Raw genomic sequence first — 20,926 nt, forward strand, 5'->3', positions numbered from 1 at the left:
CCTAGCGCCTACATAGTAGTTCCATTTTTACCAAATCTAGTATATTATCATGCCGATATTTCCTTCTTCCCATTCCACTTTCACTTAGTTAATCGACTCATTTACAAATAGATAACTAAGAATATGCTTAGCAAAACAGATACACTCCTGGTCAAATAAAACTTTCCTAAAAAAAATGGGGATATCCAGAAAAAGAATGACAAATGTGTGTGGGAGGGGGGCTATATTTATAGGTCTGTGACCTCCCACCACTTGCGTGTAAACATTTACGCGGGAGAATTTGAATTCATATTTATTAATCACATTTCTCAGTTACCTGCCAAAAACCCATTTATCACTCGAACACGAGTGACGTGGGAAAGAAAAAATAAGAAAAGTATCAAGAGTTAAAATCCACAGACCTCGAAAATACTTCAGATACAAATGAATTCTTGTTGGACGATTAGAGGAAGAGGATAACATCCGCGATCATCTCCTGAATATTTATGAGGATGTTCCTTCAGCGTCCGAATTCTCGTCATTTGTAAACTTTCACCCAAACCATCTGTGCTCTCGCTTTTTTCTCTTTTAAATTGACGAGAAATATCAATGTATTAGAGATCCATGTCGTTGATGTAAACTTTCTACCCCGATGGGATGTCATCCTGGTACCCTTTTCGAGTAAATATTTATTTTCGCTTGGGACCACAGGCAGTGGGCAATATTATTTTTTAAACAATGAAAATGTTGGAAAAGAACTTAAATAGGGAGCAACCTTTTTATTTAAATCCTGATGCTTCAGGATACCAGTTAAAAACAGTGTTCAATGAAAGAATGTTCCCTATTTTATTTTGTATTGTTTTACAGCTAACAAAGTTTCATCTAAATCAGAATGGGATCCAATAAAAATACCTTCGAAACAAATTGATCAACGCGAATGCAACACATTTATGCAACAGTGTTCCCTGTTAACGTATGCAAAGCGGGAAACGGCGAAACTCGTTACGAAACTATCGGCTACTCGAGCGATTTTCGCGTATCCGCGCGGAACGCGTGCATAGATCGATAGATCGCGGTCCTGGGGCCGGGAGGTAGATCAGGTAAATCAGGATTGGCACGTTTCAACGGGGAAATAAATTGATCCGCTTCGATAGTTGCGCGCTGTACACGCGGCTTTCGTTTATGAGCTACCTCCACCACCGTTTCATTCGATTCATCGAGCTCCGATCCTCCTACAAACGCGTGCGTGTATTTACGTTCGACTGGAAGAATTTTTCATTTCACTGGACGAATTGTACGATTTAATTGTTTCGCGTTTTATTTTTAACAATGCAAGATTTTAATTTTAAAAACATTGCACTGTAAAATGATAAAATAATTAATATTCTAATAGCAATAATCAAATCATAAATTTTGTTATTAAATTACTAAAAATATAGAATTTTTTGAGATTTGGAGAAGTAGAATAACTGTTTACAGTGCGTGCACCTTGCAGGTAACCAGTGTAACTGGTGCCTCCGCTTCCGGTTAGAGGCGTTCTCCAGCCATGTTTCCCTGCGTTTCTGGATTACGTGCCGTTGTATGTGGGTACGTGCCGGTTCATTATGCCCAAGAAAGTAAGAAACAAGCGAGAACGGAGTCATTGCTATTCGAGGGCCGCCGCAGGAAACGGAAGTTCTCGATTATCCACGAGACACGAGAAGTATTCTCGGATCGCAATGTATTCCGTATATGATACAGGACGAAATTGTACGTCTGATGAAAATGTTACGAGAAAATGATAAATCGTCGTCGAATAAAGAGAATTCCTTTAATCTATTAAAAATGGCACTAGTAAAGAGAAAAACAATAGAGTACCATTAAACGAAGGATTTAATGAAACTCATAAGACTTCTTTGTCTTTTGAGTCAAACATTTAGCATCCACGAGTGACATTTAATTATGAGTGACGTCCGTTTCCTCCACTCATTCATCTTTCTGCTACTCAATGAAACTCACTCGCGTTTGTAGTAAGCGGGCTTGCGTGAGCAGACACGTGTTCGTGTGCATAGATGCTAGATTTCAGCCTCAACAGAGATTTCTTTCGATTGAACATTTGATAGGTTGCAATAAAATATACAGTAGGCGTTCGCTAATTCCCTGTTGAGAACGTCTTACACACGCGCGTGCATTCGACACAATAAATCTGCTTTATGCAGCAGGGCATACATGGAAAACTTGTATTCCAAAAGTGTCTTTGTTATTGAAAAATCTTGAATTAAAATTCAGTAATTAATGAAAGTTATCTTTCTATTTTCCTGAAATTTCCAAGCATCAATCCTGCGACTAATAAGCAAGATCCAATACACTTTCACGTAGCTTTCCTTAAAATTTCGCAGACAATAACTTCCTCGAAGGAGCTTCCCACAGAACATCGAAGGAACTTCGGCCATCAGCTTCATTGTCTGTCGCTTCGTAATTAGCGTTAATTAGACACTGTAGATACAGTACCGTTCAAAAATTTCAGATTACATATAATATAAATATAGTGCTTCTTTCGACTGAAAATTGTTATTTGTTAAATATTAATGAAGAATTCAAGGTGAATTTAATTTCCCACCTAACATAAAAAATGAGTCCAATTTCTTAAAGAGTTTCTATAAAAATTCGTGACTTTTGAGCGGTATTGTACGTACACGTGATGCAGACAAGGTGAAAACCTAACGCAGAAATAGCGAAAGGTCGTTGCGTGAAGTTCAGAGCCTTCAGTGAAAGACACCATTGTTCCTCCCATAGGTACTCATTAGAATTAATTAGGATGATGCGTGTCTTCGATTATACGACATGCTTCTGGTTTCCGTTCGCGCGAAGTTTCATTTTTATCTTCTAGTTTTACTTTCCCGCGTGTTATAATATATACAGTGGACATGCGATAATTAGCCGTTTTTTGGGACTCCGGAGGTGAGCAGCTCAGAAAACAGGTAAATATTGCGAGCCGATAATATCTGATATTCCTAGCCAAGGTTTTGACCAAGATTTCGAGAAAAAAATAATTGCAGCCATTAAAAAATGTTCAATAATTCAATAGAATACACAACTAAAATGATTTCTCGCACTGAAATATCTTCAGTGATCTTAACACGCTAAAATTTTCAACTTTCGTGTATCAACACGTAAAGCAGTGGTTCGCCTGAATTATTTTCCTTTCAGCATCGACTTTCCATTTTCTTTGCGCATTCCTCGACACGCTTCGTACACTTTATTAGTGCACACTGATAATGGCGTTACTTTCAACCATATTTCGTATTTCAACTGATGCACGAGCATGTTTAACAGGCTATATAATTGGACTTGATTACAGGCACGCAGCCAGGAAACGACAGAAAAAGCAGTTGGCAATTAATTTTCTTGGCCAAAAAAAATTTTCACTTGTTTTATAAGAAATGCCTCCGTGATACGTCTAATCATCTCTCATAAAATACGTCTATTCAGTGAAATTTACAAAATTTCATAGGTTTAATACTGGAGGATAATTTAAAGAATTTCCTTGATCATATTAGATTACATCATTATAGTATAATTAAATAAAATGCTAGTGTTATTTATTAGCATTATTATAACATTTCTAACAATAATGTTAAGAATGTTCAAGAAACCTTGCATGTCCACACGTTTTTCTCGTGTCGATATGTCTCTTTTGCTCTCGCTGCCGTTCTATCTGACTTTCCTTCTTATGTAACCGCGCAACTGCAGCGCAAGGATGCGGTTAGACCTTTCGAAGCGTGTCTCTGGACGGTGCCGATGTCACGTAAGGCGCACATTACTCAGTCACGATCTTAATTTCACTTTGTCACCTTAACCAACACGGCATTGGCTGTTCAATTGTGACAGATTCGGTACTGAATCAAGCTTCCTTTCTCTAACCCTTTTGTTCAGATACATGTACTGAAAGAAGGATCCATGGAATAAAGTTGCTAAGTGTCTGAATTAAAAAAAAAAAAAAGCGGTAACCCATCCCGGTATATCCGCGCTCAACTTAGCTTAACCTCGAACGCAATATTCAAAGATTTGTATAGTTGAAATCTACGATATTAAATAGAGGATAAATTCATGGAATAAAATTCCTAAGTGTCTGAATAAAAAAAAAAAAAAAAAAAAAAAAAAGCGGTAACCCATCCCGGTATATCCGCGCTCGACTTAGCTTAACCTCGAACGCAATATTCAAAGATTTGTATAGTTGAAATCTACGATATTAAATAGAGAATAAATTGGTGGAATAAAATTACTAAGTGTCTGAATAAAAAAAAAAAAAAAAGCGGTAACCCATCCCGGTATATCCGCGCTCGACTTAGCTTAACCTCGAACGCAATATTCAAAGATTTGTATAGTTGAAATCTACGATATTAAATAGAGAATAAATTGATGGAATAAAATTACTAAGTGTCTGAATAAAAAAATAAAAAAAAGCGGTAACCCATCCCCGCTATATCCGCGCTCAACTTAGCTTAACCTCGATAATCAAACGAAAACTGAATCATCTTTACATGGGCTTAGCATCTCAGTGATTGTTTCGTTGAAAAAGAAAGAAAGCAACTGTGATTAAGTTGGAATGAATTCATGCCCAATCATTCGTTCAGAAATTTCTCACGAGAAGATTTCATCGAAATCTTTCGTGTCACGAATCGTTACGTAATTATGCATTATGCGTCGATATTAATCGAAAGGTCGTCGAAATTACGAACTTCGGGTTAGGAGTCTAGAAAGTCGTGGAATTGTTTAATCACGCTATAAATAACCAGCTGTTTGCAAAGAGTTTTGCATAACGGCGACTCGAATGAAATAATTAACTTTCCTTTTCGCGACTCTTTCCTAGTCATAAACACAATAGAAAATTATTTGTCCAATTAATCGAACGAAATCAAATGAAATTAATTACTGTATACAAGATTTTAAATAAAGAGAGAAGGCAACATCACCAACCGAATATGAGGGCCAGGGTTCGAATCCCGGCGGGGTCAAAACATTTTTTATTTATATTTTAATTTCTATAATATACATAATTCCTCCATCAATCATCAAGTGAACAAAAGGAATTTCTCATTTCACTTTTGGTCGCGATCAAGATTTTCACCGAGCCGATTCGTTTCCCCCGATTTTAATTGAAACACGGAAACCGACCGCGTATCTTTTCGATCGTTTGAAAAATATTCTTCCGCGTGTTTCACGCTTCTGCTTCAGGGGCCACGCAACCTCGTTCGCCTCGTCTCGAGCGGAACTTTCTTCTCGCGTTGCTCGTGACAGCCGGCTAAAGCGAGCAACGGTGCTCCTCTCCTTTCCATCGTCCGACGATGCGGCTTGCATCGTAAACGCAATTCGATGATGATTCATTTGCGACACCATTCGCGAATCTGCTTACCCATTTACAGTTGACGACAGTTTGTTTCGGCGCAGTTTAGTCTGAGGCGATTATGAAAGCTTAATGAGTCGAATACCGTGGCGGTCATTGATGTCTAATCTCTTAAATATATTGATCTAATTAGTTCAAGAAGATCAGCTTCAAATCATCATTTATCAGTTTCATATTATTATTCCAGTTGATGTCTAACTCAAAGTGTTGAGCCTAACTCACAAACACTGATCCAATTAAATCAGTCTCAATTACAGTAATTTAACCCCTGAAGGAAGCCAATTTGCAGTGACTGATTGACAGCCACACCTCGGCCAGAACGAGGCTACAAATTGTAATAAGAAGAAAGTGCAGGAACGACCTTAAAAGAGGTCGTGCAGATGCCAATAAAAGGCGAACGAACAGACGAGACCTCCGTAGACGAGGAATGACTCACTGATCGTTGCATTCGTATTACGACTTTGCAAGGGCGTTTTTAGATGCGTTCGTAGGATGCCTTCAGAGAATCTCATATTTCTAGCATCGTCTTCCAGCTTTTTACTAAATAAGGATTTTACTATCTTGTATTCTTCCGCTTCTCAATCGTTCAACGTAAGGGTGGGCCAGACTTATCTTTATTTATAAAGATTCTTTGTCGAAGGAATTTGATAGTGTTCAATAATATAAATAAATTTATTCAAATTTATTCAAATCCTTTAATCTTGTAATTTATGTTCTCCCCAACATTCACATAGAAGATTTAAAAAAAAAAAAGTTGTTTATTGTTAGTTGTCATCTCTAAATATGCAAATATGAATTTAAAAAGAAGTCACAGGAAATGAAACAAAAATAAAGGGGATTGTTTAAAATAACTGGCAAGTATGCATCATCGTTGTTGGTCTTGAGGACCACCGATCGGGATTATAGCGCGAAATCCAGCTAGGTACAAGTGCCGTTCGCGTATATTTACGTTCACGTGGGAGCTAAATGGATGTTGCATCGAGGAGAATCGGTGAATGGAATGCAGTCTCGTGGGACATCCGTCCGTGAAACGTATGCATCGCGGTCGAACCACGTGGGACGTTCGTATAGCCACTTGTTTGCAATTTTATTTTATCCTGAATCTTTAACCCTTTTGTCTCCGATCGATTTATGGTTCTTTTTGATTTTATTATTATTTTCTTTCAGGTATTTATATACCGAAGATTTCGGTGTTTTACCTCATTAGATATTTAAATATTAATTCAGGTGAATTATTATTCAAATGCAACGCTAATACAACTAATATTTTGGATTGTTAAAAAGAAAATTAAATAAATATCAGTATTATGAAATTAGTCTTTGATTCATCACGATCGATATCCTCCCCGCGAGTCAGCTATTAAATCAGTGCTATAGAAGGATGCAATTGCAGCCCGTTGCATGCACTCTGCACTTCTTCCGTGCATTGTTTCGTTCCCTCTGCCTTTCGAGGACCTTGTATGCAATGACCGAAGTTGAGTTAGGTCAACCCCGAGCGGAGAGTGCAAATTCCTTCTCGGTGCATTGTTCTTACGATGCACCATATTGCATTCCTTTATTTCAACCGTGACAAGGGCATATGCGTGCAACTAGCGTGAGCTTTGAACCGTGAAAGGGTTGAAAATTGAGCCAAGTTAAAAAATAAAATATTCACTGATGCTGAGAACTATTTTCTATGGGATATATACCTAACTATCTCGATTACCGTAAGATATTTTTAAATTTCCCATTTGTAGAAGCAGGTGTGAGTATTAAGTAACTAAATAGGTAAAAAGAAACTCACCGTGTAGCAAAAATCCATGCAGCGCGAGGTTCATGGCTACGATCAGTTCCTTCAGCCTGAAAAATAAAAACAATATTACTTTATTAATGTTCACTAAATAATTTTGAATACAAATTAAAGTAAGAAGACTAAGAAAGTCAAATTGATTCAAAATGGCACTTTTTTAAATGTAAATTGTTTTCCTTCTTTTTTCCCAGAGTATTGCAAAAATGAGAAAGGTGCAAGTTGCTGGCAGTTTCAAATCGTCCTAACTCTCGGATGATCGATAAAATCCGAACATGTGCACGCAGTACTCGAAGGTCCTTGTCGAGGAACAATGGCCGCGTTGCAGCGGAAACAATTCAGGTCGAGCACGTATAACGCGCGTAACGGTGCTCTCTTGCGGGGCACAAAACGGCAAACGCAACAGCCTGAAATTATTAAGCTACCGCATAGCTTCTGTCCACTAAGGTAATAAGTCATTAACAATTATTTTATTAAACAATCAAAATGATTTTCCCGGACGTCTAAATCCTCGTTAAGTCCTCCACTCTAAAATAACTGTTACATAGGCAATGAGTATCCTTATTTTCATATTTTCTTTTGTTATAAAAGCAATAGGCATCACTTTATGTTTTTTATAAAAAGAAATGTAAGAGGCTGCAAGATAGGACCGCATAATTATAGGGTCAATGAAGAAAAATATAATGATTTAGAGCTGGTAATAATAGTGACGTAGCTAGCGAACCACCTGGTGGCCCATCACGAAGACGGCTCTCTTCGGGAACATCGAGGTGAATACAAAATCGGGGAACACGGCCGTCGTTCACGTGCGTGCAATCGGTAATGAACCGTGCTCTCTCGTCTTTTGTATCGTAAACTATGAGCTGTCGCCGCGAATTTCGCGTCTGTTTCACAGAGAAATGGAAAAATTTTACTTCGGCATAAAACAGACATGTATGAACGTCATCGTTCGGCGGACCATGGAGAGAGCCCATCAAGAATTTGTTGACTTTCAAAAATTTAATATCTAATGAATATTTCTACAATTTGTTTGCAATCTAGATACCCGTATGTATCCTTTTTTTAATAAATAAATTATGTGAAAAATGTGCATAAGAAAGTGGCACCACCCGTTCCCTTGTTTATTTTCTCCTGTTCGCATCCGATATGCGGGTCTCTTTCGTTTTAAAGACGATTTTCACCTTACGTAAAACCGGCACATCGGCCGTGACTCGTTTCCATGGCGAACGACTTTCCCCGATTCTGTATCGCGAACGTTACAAGCTTTAAAAAAACGATCGATGCCACGCCTTTGACCACCTGGCTGAAAATTACTTGATGACTTCAACGACCAGACAGTCTTAATCCTTTAGGATCATTTTGCAAAACAGGAAATTTATTTGTTGCGTGTCTGTTGGGGAATTTCGAAACATTTTTCAACGATGAATCAGCCATTTTGTGTTAAGTATTTCGATAGAACGCTTATGCAGTCATTTTCTTTAAACCTTAAGCTTTAAATTGATATACCATAAGTGCTATTTAATGATAGTTTTATGTCATGAAATCATAGACATTCTGTTTTGAAATCTGTCATTTGATAAGGTATAATCTAATACTAAGCTGGATTAGGTGTCGATTTGTCTTTACAAGATGGATACTTTACTGCTTAGGTGATAGTCAGATATAGGGTCATTTTGACCCACAGCAATATCTTCTATTTAGGTAATAAACTCTTGTGTCTTTGACCCATCTAAATTTTTTGGCCATCCAATGAAGAAATAATTTAATTTTGTACTGGATCACTAATGATCTAAGCAACACGTTAGCAGCAAGCAAATTAATGAAATTCTCGAGGAATTTATGCGTACACAGAGGCAATGTAGTTCGTCGGTTTCTTCAGACGTCCTTGGATTTTCTACTTTCCAAAATAGACAAAAAGAAGACGAAAAGCAAAAGTGGAAGAAAAAGAAGAAGAACAACGTCAAAAGCCAAGATATGCTAAACGAGTGTTCTTAACCGTGCGTTCCGCTTGGAATTCACTTTCCTTCTCAACCGTGGAATTAGAACTTGATTGGTGAAAATCAATGATTATGATCGATCTCTAATCGATTGCGGTTTCGCTGATCCATTAAAAATTCAGTTTAAACTCCATTTACTGTTAATACCTGAGTACTCGAGTACTTTGGTGTCTAAGTACTTGGGTACTCCTGGGTGCTTGAGTACTCTGAAACCCTGAACCGGTACCCCAGTACTCAAATACCATTTTAATGCCGCTGATAGTGTCAGCAAAAAAAATCATCAAGTGTCAAGGTAACGTCATCAAGAATTTATTTCTTAACTGGTTGATTTAAGATCCGCCTGAAGCGGCCACATTCGAGCGCATCCTCGACTTTCTAAAAGCGATCGACTCGATCGATCGTGCGAGTTTTATTCAATCCTCTGGCGAGTCACGAACTGGCTTCTTCTGTTTTCAAAGAAAACGATTTTCCCGTGACAACTGAACGTGTTACGTTACGTTGACTCACAATCTTGTTTGAGAACGACTCTCGTTTCCTGCTTGGAATCGATAGACCGGATATTGCCTGCAGCGTCGCGTGTCGAACCTCCACGATGATCTAGATTCGAGATCTTGGTTATATTCCATGTCCAGACTTTGTCTCTTTCAGTAGGATTTTATTATTCCTTTTCTTCTTTGAAGTATTCAAATACGCATGTATTTAGGTATTTAAGTGACGAGCTTAAGTACTCAAACATAAGGAGTACTCAGGTATTTAAGACACTTAAGTACTCAAAATACTTCAAATTCATAGGGTTGGGTCCTAATGACTCAGATACACGAGTACTCAGGTACCCAAGCGGTACTCAAGTTTTTAGGTGCGGGAGTACTTACGTGCCCGGGTACTCAAGTGCTTGGGTGTCCCAGTACTCAAGTACTCAAGTACTCGAGTACTTAGGTATTTTATAAAATAATCCAAGTATTCTGATACCACTGGTACGAAATATCAGATTCTAAATTAAAGTACATAAAATATAAATTTGCATTTTAATCAGCATTTAGAGTCGTTAAATTTCCTTGACATTCTAAAAAGTCAGAAATCATTCTTAAAAACTTCCGAATCAACCATATGCACAATTTCTCTCATACGTTACATCCAACTTTCTTGCAATTCTTACGTAATGGAGTAATTATCGCTACAACGATCGACTGCATAGTCTTACTCAATCGATCACTATCGCGATAAATAACCTGGCCAAAAGATGGCCCGTGTTGGTGCGCTCGAAAATCAAGTGAACACCTGTCGGCTCTAACAGTTACCTAGGATCAGGCAATGATCGGAGCCTATCGACCGAGAAAATCTTCGACATAGTTCGTATATAGAACGAAGGTAAACGAGGAATCGTGATCTAGCTGGGTATTCATAAATCAAGTGGAAGCGCACCTCTCGATCTACCGTGTTCGAGGAGAACGGACGATTCTAGATCCACCGATGAATGGATCGCGATCCACTTTTGTTTTCTTTCTCTTGAACCGTGTCAGATGGAAATTAGCATTTAAAAGACGAGATTCTGATATTTTATTCTTGTATAAAATGCCTTAATTTTCAATTTTAAATACCACAGGAATTGATGAGTTCTTTAACATTGTATCATTCATACTTTTTCATGTAAAATATTTATAAAAATTGATCTATATGAAAAGAAATGTGATATTAAAATAATCTTAGGAAAATTTTAAAGGTTCCTTCACCTAGATTTGTGACCATCATAAAATTTTTGAAATAATTAATGTAAAGATTCAAATGGGACACCCTATAGCGAAGCCGTTCTCCTTCTAAGATCTGTGTCTTCAGTAGTGAGATCCGATCTTCGTTGCGAGCATTATGCTTCAATTCGAGACGATTTTATGGAAAGTGAAAGCAAACGAAGCATCGCTTCGAGTGATCAATTAGTCTTTGTCTAAATCATCCGATTCCCACGATGCGAGAGACCAGATTCTCAATCTGAATCATCGTTTCGAATACGAAATTTGTTCTTAAACGTTTGAACCCTTTCTGGTCTATTTATTAAGAAGTTCCAAAATTTTCTCATTCATTTATAAGGCAAACTATCATTAAAATTCTCGTGTAAAAATTGCAACAATGTTGTGAAAAGTTATTGTAATATTCATGTTTTTACATAACCAAGGGAGAAGATTGTTCCTTACCCAGCGTTTAAATCTCTGTACAGTAGAATACACGACCCAGCTGGTTTACGAGCAACATTTGCATCATCCTAATTAACGAGTGCAATTTGCATTAAAGGTAACTAATAGCGTTGAAAAATACTAAATTATACGGTAACTTGATTTATAGATAGCTGTCAGACAGTGGATGCTTTCGAAAATATCTTGAAACTCGAATAATTATTTTCTACCCTATCTCATCATCTTCCTTCAATCTTTTATAAAATATTTTAAATATGGAACTAAATTTAACCAAAATTATTTGTTAATGGCTTCGTTGAACGTTGCCATTCCTATGAAACTATAACAACATGATGTTGCAAAATGCATTCAAACTGTAGAAATGGAAATAAGATAATAACGAGATCGATAGCTTTCTCCTTATACTACTCTAGAAATTATGGTCTCACCATATATGCAACGTTACCAAAGGAAGGAAAAAAAGAATTCACGATTGTAGCGAGACTTCTTTCTGGTCCGTCTAGCTGGTAGTCTGTACACGATCATCGATCGCTGTTCAAGATTATGTAAATTGTTACACATTAGAAAACAAATCCTCCGTTCTCTACGTTCGATCGCGCTTGAAATGGTCGATTTGTTGATCGCTATGCGATATCCCCACCACCGATCGGTGACCCAGGTTGTACCTTATTACACTTTCAAAATGCCCGCTGAAAGTAGGAATTCGAGTGACATATTTTCAGCCATACGAATTCCACGAACCGTGTTTTATTAACATACGAGAAAACGGTTATAACGTGGCCGCTAGGAATAAAGAAGTTTCTAAGCTTGTTCGCGGAATATGTGAGGTAACATTAATTATTGTCGTAGAACTTGATGTAGTACGGCGTTACTTGAAAATTCTTTGGAATTTTTGTTAGCAAATTCTTCAATTCCTCGAACACTGAATCGTTAAGTTATTGAATTATTGATTGGCGAGTCATACAATTTTATAGACTTCCAAGTTCCATTAGAATATTTTGTATTTAAATACGTGGAAATATGAGTATCCAAGTACCTGAGCAAGTACTGTGACCATACCACAGTATCTGAGTGACCGATGGTCAAGGTACTTGAAAAAGTTACCTTAGTACTTTAAGTACCAAGTATTTCGAACGTATTGATGTTGAAGTACTTGAATACTAAAGTATTTCAAGTACTTCCGCATTTCGAATACTCGAGTACTCAATTCAGCAACATGGGTATCAGAATACCGGTACTCGCGAGTACCCAAATACTTGAATACCGCAATACTTAAGTTTAATAATACCCCAAGGACCCAAACTTAGGTACCTAATTTTTTCTGAGTACCTCTTAATCCTCCCAAAAGACTTCATATTTTGATTTAGTCAAGAAATGAATGTTTTCGAAAGTTAAGGCAATTTAAATAGCAATTTCTACTCACATGCTTTGTACATGTCTGAAAAGAAACGATTGAAAAGCAAAAGACACCATTAGAAACTGTTACATCAAGTTTTTTGATACATTACACGTTTTGAATTGTTTTTCAGATAGTTTTAGCGTTGAACGATCATTCGATCCATGCTATTAAAATCGCTTTAGAAACACTTTCTCCTTTTCGAAAAACATTCTTTAACGACCTCGATAATAAAACGACACCTCGAAATACCGAACTTACGCTCCACGAACCTGTAAATTTCACTTTACGACCACGATCGACATGTTCGACCATTTTGTTACATTTATACGTTTTTCAGAATACTGTACGACTACGTAACTCCATGTAAACGAGGTCAATAATCGCCCTTAGAGGGTTCTGTGGCATGCAAAACAAAAATTTATGATAAAAACTTAATACTCGTCTTGAATATTGCAATTATAAATTATCAATCCCTAGCCTTTGCATAAGTTATAAAATTTCAACCACTTTGAGAGGGATTTTCATCCCTTAAAAATGTTTCTTGGCAAATAAAAGAAACGTATCGTTTAATATATTTTAGTTTCATTGAAATGAAAAGGAGGTACATTGAAATGTTTCCTTGTGAATGACTCACAAGAAGCGAACACGTTTTTCCTCAAGTTTTCTTGTACGATCGATAGTTCTCGAACGATAATCGATACCACGTTACGCAAGCCTGGCGCGAAATGCATTGTGAGACTTTCCCGAATGTGTCATATTACGGAAAGAGTAACTATAATACCTTTCATTCGATGTTTGAAACTGTTTTTTAACCCTGAAACCGCAGCTGTGAAACTTCTTTCACTCTATTAGATACACCTGTCATTTTCGATTATGTAACTCCGTGTTCCTCAAACTTTTTTAGTCGTGATACATGCTTTTTCATACTGGTAACCATGTTCATATAGACACTTCAAACAAGAAGTGTTGTTTGTTCAAGAATATTGATTATTTCGAAGTTAGGTTTCGATCTAGTTTGATTTAATAGCTAAAATATATGAAAATACCGTTCTTTTCATCGCTTGTTTTCTAATTTCTCATAGGAGTATATTTTTAGCAGAATTATGCTCTTATTTCTCTTATGGCGTATCTCACGGAAGTGGCAGTCCAGTTTCCTGTGTTACTACCGGTGAAATTGCTTGGGTGGGTATACTATTAGATTCAGGGAAAAGCGGTTGAAATTTTTCCTATGCCGCTTTTCCTTATCAGATTATATTTTTCAAATGTCGGATTATAATTATTCTATTTTCCTTGCAATTTCCTAACATGTACAACACCAAGCACGATAGGTTTCCCTAGAGAAAATGGCGATGTACAGCACTGAGCAAAGTAAGCTTCCCTAGGGAAAATGACAATGAAGGAGAATACTCCACCTAAATCCCAATTTTGTGAAAAATATTTATCAAAATAGATGAAATATTAAAGGAAATTTTCTCGACTAGATATTTAAACACGAGTGATGGCCTCCTTCCACAAGATCACCATTTTCCCTAGGGAAATGCACCATTCTCAGTACTCTACCTTTACTTTTCATCTCAATTCGCCTGAAAGCTTCTCGCCTTGGCTCGTATCCTTGCATGTATTGAGTTTCAACGACTGAAGCTCAATGTCCAGTTTCACTGTGCCTGCTCTGCTATAATAAAGTCGTCAGAGGATGGAAAGTGCGATCAGGGATCTTGGAATATTGATTCGAAACTGGATCGTGCTGGTTCCATGACTAACTTAATTGAATCGCTTCTAAACTCGTTAATTATACTCTCACTTTCTTTAATTAACACGGAAGCTGTTGGTGATTGATTTGTCATAGTATCCGATGAAGCGTGTAGATAAAGGTGTCATTTTACAAATTAATTATTTAGAGCAAAGTTGATCTAAAGATTTTCTATTGCAATTTTAATGTACATTCCTGGGCCATGAATCACCCTTGTTATCAATAAAGGGTTATTTTTGGAAATATTTTGGAAAAATAAAATCATGTCGATAGACACAAAAATGATAGAATTAACTAGTATATGAAGTAGACTGAAATATCATTTCCGCGATCTATAAGCGTTCTAAGTTTATCATTTTCGACTTGGTTACAGCAGAAATTACGCAACCATGCAGAACTGGATTTCTTAAGCGATCGAGCGCGAATTAAAAAAGAAACTCGCGACCGCGCTGATTCGAAATATACACCTAATATGCAAATGCACAGAAGCAAAAATGTTGAACGTTTCATTTGCTTTCCTTTATCTCCGCTCTCGTAATACACTTTCGCGTCTTAGATAATAACGTGGAAAATATCTTACCGGCTTTGTCATTCATCTATTATCCGCGAAGCGGAAGTGATCGAACAGGTATTGATTAACCGAGACGATCGACGCGTATCGATTTCACATTTCTTCGACCTCGACCATCTCTTCCGAATGATTTCAAAATGAATACTTAAAAATGCTTGAAATTTTATTTTAAAAGCTGGTCTTTGATGCCGTACCGAAAATTGAAGTGTTAAATCCGCAAATAAGGGTTATCATTTAAAAAAATGTTTTAACGGGGTACGGTGACAATTTCAGAAAATCGAGCGCGAACAAACGCGACAACAAACAGCTGACATTTCACAGCTGGTTACATAAACGCTTATTTCCGAATCGAAACAGAGAAACTTCTATACTGTCGACTAGGATACAACACAGCGAGTTGTCGTTATGGCGTGCCAATAAGAAGCCCAGAACCGCCAGCAGCGATAGTTGCTGGACAACTGGGTAACCAGTTAGCTTTCATTTTCGATAACCACTTGTTCAAATGTCTGCATTCTTTCGAAAGGTCGGTAATCGCGCGTAAGACCGTGGTCAAAGTAGCCAAAAAAAAAAAAAAAAAAGAACTTGGAACCAGTTGATAAATCTAATCAATTTTCCAAGCTACATAGAACTTATAATTAGTAGTTTGTATTAGTAGTTTTTTGTATTTATTTTTATAGAGATATCTAAACAATTTCAATGAAAGAAATGAGGAGAAATTAATGATTATAGAATTTCACTACGAGTAATTAAAATTTTTGTCTGGGGTGGGATAAATTTCTCTAACAAATTAATAAAAGATTTTACAGGCTAACAAATATTTTTTATGGAGTTGAAAGAAGAGCTAGCCCAATCCTGGCCCTCACCTTAGTTACCCCCCAAGGTGGTCCTATAATTATGACTGGCAGTGTACATCTTCAAGTTTATGGTTTTCATTAATGAAAACTGTTCGATAATTCAATAGACGATTCACAGTGTAAACCGGTTCGACGAGTGTGGTCCATCGAGAGAAAGGCGTTCATTCAATGGGGGTGAACAATAAATTATTGCATTGAACTCGGACGCATATACATTCATATGCTAAACAATAAAATTTACGCTATTCCTTTGATTACGTGGTCCCTTCTATAAGATAATTGCAAATGAAATGGTTCATTTATTTTCATAATTTTTGTATGTATGTCAAATGCATGACATAAACATAACTCCTAGAAGATTTTTATCAATTCTACTTCTAAGAAATTTGATTATCGTTTTATCCCTTAGCCTATCGCATTGAAAACACTACCTAACAATCGTGTATGATGAATTGTATCGTTGAGAAGAATGTTTAATTTTTTACTTAACGCCCAGCATCTTGGCGAAATAGAAATCGTTACGACGAACATTAGTCATTATTGATCCCCTGGATTTATTGCAGCCGATATGCAATCAGGATCGCGTTTCTTGCGGCGTAAACAAGAAAGCATTCTCTCCCGACGTTATCTAACTGCGAGAAATCTAAGAGTTTCGTTTCACTTCATGGCAAGCCACCATAAATCAAAGCACCACTCGCGTATTATCGTCCCTATCAAAGCCACATCATCGGTTCACAGATCAATAGAGCATTCTTGCATTGAACCAAAGGGTTAACAAATTCAGATTCCAAGGATTTTATTCAATATTTAACATTCAGACAAGAATGAGAGGCTAGAAACATCCTAAGACAGGTGGTACAACTCATAAAGAATGATTAGATTTAATAAAAATAAGATGCCACTTTGTATACCACCAATTTTGGTACACCTTGTATATGCATATTTGTAGAAAGACTTATGGTCTTCATTTCACGGATATTTCATAGGAAACAAGATCCAGCCCTATCCGCGGCTGAATTGTCTTCACGCAGTCATCAATCAATGACACGGTCGAGACACGCTTTCTTAATGCCACGCCGCCATTGCTAGACAAAAATAAAGATTCCTCGCTGCCAATCTGGGTATATTTCTTACGCAACAGGTGGCAAGCCTGAGTGCTAGGATCCCCCGTGAAGATCCGTGACAAAGTCTACAGAAGGTGCCTCAAAAACGTGTCTACATCTTTGTAAATGTTTAGGTAAGCGTGAAAATCGAATTTTTATTCAATTCTGTCTTGTAATGGATCTTTAACACCTGTGTTAATAAGTGAGTAACCATTTTTGGATGAACGTTGAATTCATGATGTTCCGATTGAAATATTGTCAAACTTATGGACATTTCTAAAATTCGTGTCATGTTCATAAACAGAATACCTAATGTATCTGAGTACACCATGTAAATCAATTGGACACATTTTGGTTTGGTTAGGTTAAGTTAGGTTAAGTTAAAGGTTATACATAACCTATATTTGAGTGGCGCTAGCGGTTCCATAAGAGACACTGAGTGTTTCAACAATTTGAAACCAAAAATACTGCAAAATTTTGTAGAAGAATTAATGAAGAACTTCCGGCGCCCTAGGGGAATCTAGTAACTCTCATATGTTTCAACCATCCTACTACCTTTTCCATCGACCACACAGCCGATCTGGTAAATGATGGGCAATAAATTAGCCTGGATAGATGCGTGGCAGCGATTCGATTGTACATTGCCCAATCCCCGGGAAAATAGCAGGGAAACACTTGCTCGGCAAGACAGTTCCGCGTTAATTTACCGAGAACACGGGGCCTTTTTTTGGGCTCGGATGCGATTTATGCAAACCACGGTCTCGCCGGGGATCATTTCTGGAGCAACACGGTGTAATTGATTGCTCGCTGTGTCCTGATTTCAGCGCACACTTCCCTGTGGAAAATCTGCGCTCGCTAATGGAGTCTCTTGCAGAGTCCAACACGGTAATTTAGAGATGTCTATGGATTATTAAGTGGCCTGCTGCTGCAGCTATATGTGGGGTACTCTACTTGTTGGGAGGTATTATTGAGAACGTTATCCTAATTGATCGATGGACTACTTTATTCGAAAGGAAAGGCAGAAATCGATGATAAAATTGAGGTAAAGTGGTCATACTCAGTGAGGAGCTTACATAAATCTATGGGAGGAATAATTTATGGATTTCTGAACAGTATGAGCCAAGGTTTTGGAACTGATCTGCTTACGAACCAAATTTGTCTATAAGGGAATTAAGTGTCGATATATGAAGAAATATTATGATAAAATTACTAAACACTCTAACTTGTTACTATTATATAACTATGACCTAATGAAAGTCCAATGTCGTAACTCACAAATATCTGAAATGCTATTAAGTACCGATGCGTGGATAGTGTTTAAACGATTAAGAAGTATTATGTCTTAATCGATGTGCAGCGATTTTTGAACTGCTTTATAAGAAAATTACTATGAAATAGGCTAAGGAGCTTATGTAAGATGTTAAGTGGTAGATATTCTGATCACGGGAAAGTATTATAGTAGACTTTACTAAGAAGATCACCACAGTTGATCTAAGGAAATTGGTAGACTGCTTTACAAGAAAGTCTCAAATAAAGGAAGTTAAAGGCTCTGAGAAATGCTAATTTAAACTGCCAATACTACAAGCTTGTTCAAACTCAATGTGGTGACTCAAACATCTTCATGTCCTGTTGAATAATGTACACTGCCAATGAACAACTTTGTATTCTAATGATTAGGAAGTAACATAACAGAGATCTAAAAGATCATTGTAGTGCTTTACTAGAAAGTTGCAAGTAATCTAAAAGTAACAAAGAAAGTTAATAGAACATGCATACAAGTATAGTTATCCAGATTCAACTATAAAGTTCCATATATGCTAAATTACTTTATGAAAAATTGTTAATTTATAAATTGCCATAAATGGTAATATTATCTTATGGATAAACCCATCCCACTAATGCTAATGACAAAAATCCATAATTGTCTACGTCATAGACCATACATAGTCCATAATAATTATCAACCTACAAGTTCCTGTATGACAAATCAGGTGTTCATAATGATCACAGAAACTTGTTTTTCCTATGTATCATACATAAATTACCAGCTTCTGGAAACTTCAATGATTCATTAAATATTTTCCAAGTTAATTTTATAAGTCACCCTAAATATGTAAAGAAGGAACAAATATTTATTTAAAAAATTGACTTTTCAAAAAAAGAAAAAAAAAAGAAAAATCCCAGAAATGCATCTTTTGTTGGTCCTCCTGAGTAGGACAGACAACTTGAAGGATTCGAATCAGTGACTCGAGTTCCATCATAAGATAAGGGGTCAAAACGGTCAGCGAGAGAGGAGATCACGAACCTGAGGTATCCCGCGAGCCTCAACGATCCCTCCAGGACGAGTATACGTTCGACGACCTCTGGACACTTGTGTCCGCGGATGGGCCACCACAGTACGAGCTATCTGTCCCTGGAAGCACGCAGGATCTTGCGCATGTTAACGCACACAGCTCGCTGTTCACAATGGACACAATTCATTCTGTCCCGGTGCACGTGAGTGCTCTCATCCTCGATCGATCCTCGATGAACCTGAGCCACCGGTTTCTACCTCCTTGGGATAGATCGGTATCCACCTGGAGATATCGCGTCACCGGACTAAACAACACTTTCTCTCCGCGCCGTCACGAAAATAACCACAGACGAACACGTCCTTTTACCGATTTCTTCCAGTCACGAATTCCTAGGCCGTAGAAAACCGGCACGTGCCACCTGAAAGACCCACGGATCACTCTGGACCAAGGCTCTAGAGGCAGCTAGAGCGTATTGTGAGTTTCCTGGATCAATTTTCGAATACGTCGAACGAAAATGATTCCTTGGATCACTTTGCGGATACAACATACACTTTCTTCTTGGAATTTTCTATTTTTATTTCATTGGAGAACTCGCGGGAAATTTGAATTCGCTGAGTTTGAACGCACGGCCTCTTAGGACACAACTCGGGATCTGTCAACCTCGCTCCGTGGAAGCGATCGTCAGACTAAAGTCGTTCCACTGGAAACCGAGTACGTGCATGGGTTTCTTATCCCTCCTGTTAGCACGAAATCTCGCCATCTTTCTCTCTCTCACGCCTGTTGGAGAGTGAACTCGCTCCCTCTCGCTTCGTCTTTCAGGTGACTCTGTTACCGACGGTGGAAGGGATACCAAATCCAAGGATACCTCGAGTACCGATTATAAAAAATAATTTGGCGTCCGGTTTCGGTGCGGGGGCGAGAATTTTGGAAATTTTTCCGTTCTTTAATCTTTATCAAGTTCAATGCTACGAGAGGCTGGCAATGGCCCACAAAAGATTTACAATTTTCTGATATAATTAGAGAAATCTTTAAACAAGCTAGCGATTTAAAAAAATGAAAAATACACTCAAATCACTTTTTTATTATAACAATTGATCTACAAGATATTATATGAGATTGGAAATCAGAGAATCCATTTTGAACATCATACTCTGATGAAGAATTGCAATTTATGATGAAGGATGCAGTATCTTAAAATCAGGAGAGAAAAAACTTGGATAACATGAATTATCAAAATTGACTGCTCATTTTTCGGACGATAATCACTGCTTACCCGAGAAATAATAAGAGGAGAACTGAGAAAGGCGAGAAGAGTGATCAATATGTTACATACGAAACGTCCAATCATTTTGTCGAGCAATTTTTTACAAGCTTGAACAGACTTTCAGCGGTAATATCGAATTTTTCTCGAAGGATTTACAAGCGTTCCAACGATTAAATACGTCGAGTTACCTTGACTGAACGGGACCGATTGAGATGTAGATTAATCGACTGCAGAAACCGCTAACGAAATCGTCAATTATGATAGGAGATACAGCGTGGGCGTGGTTTCTTTGTCAAAATGATCTTTCTCTTTTTATATTGGTGAACGCGTGCCACTTAGGAAATTGTAATTTCGAGA

The 20,926-nt window shown here is 37.5% G+C and overlaps 2 protein-coding genes across 6 annotated transcripts in view; one reads left to right on the forward strand and one right to left on the reverse strand.

Moving 5' to 3' along the window:
• LOC117606699 (uncharacterized) overlaps positions 1 to 19,991 on the reverse strand; it is a 32,733-nt gene extending 12,742 nt beyond the window's left edge. For all 5 annotated transcript variants that reach the window (XM_034329489.2, XM_034329487.2, XM_034329490.2 and 2 more), the window contains exons 1-2: positions 19,317 to 19,991; positions 7,149 to 7,204 (exon numbers count right to left, since the gene is read on the reverse strand). In XM_034329489.2, coding sequence (XP_034185380.2) covers positions 7,149 to 7,182 — 34 coding nt within the window. In that variant the 5' untranslated portion in view covers positions 7,183 to 7,204; positions 19,317 to 19,991. The remainder of the gene's footprint in view (positions 1 to 7,148; positions 7,205 to 19,316) is intronic.
• Positions 17,040 to 20,926, forward strand: part of LOC117606700 (uncharacterized) — a 259,654-nt gene continuing 255,767 nt past the window's right edge. The window contains exon 1 of the mRNA XM_034329491.2: positions 17,040 to 17,145. The gene's annotated coding sequence lies outside the window, so the exon portion shown is untranslated. The remainder of the gene's footprint in view (positions 17,146 to 20,926) is intronic.

This window comes from Osmia lignaria, chromosome 8 (assembly GCF_051020975.1).
Source record: "Osmia lignaria lignaria isolate PbOS001 chromosome 8, iyOsmLign1, whole genome shotgun sequence".
Taxonomy (NCBI): domain Eukaryota; kingdom Metazoa; phylum Arthropoda; class Insecta; order Hymenoptera; family Megachilidae; genus Osmia; species Osmia lignaria.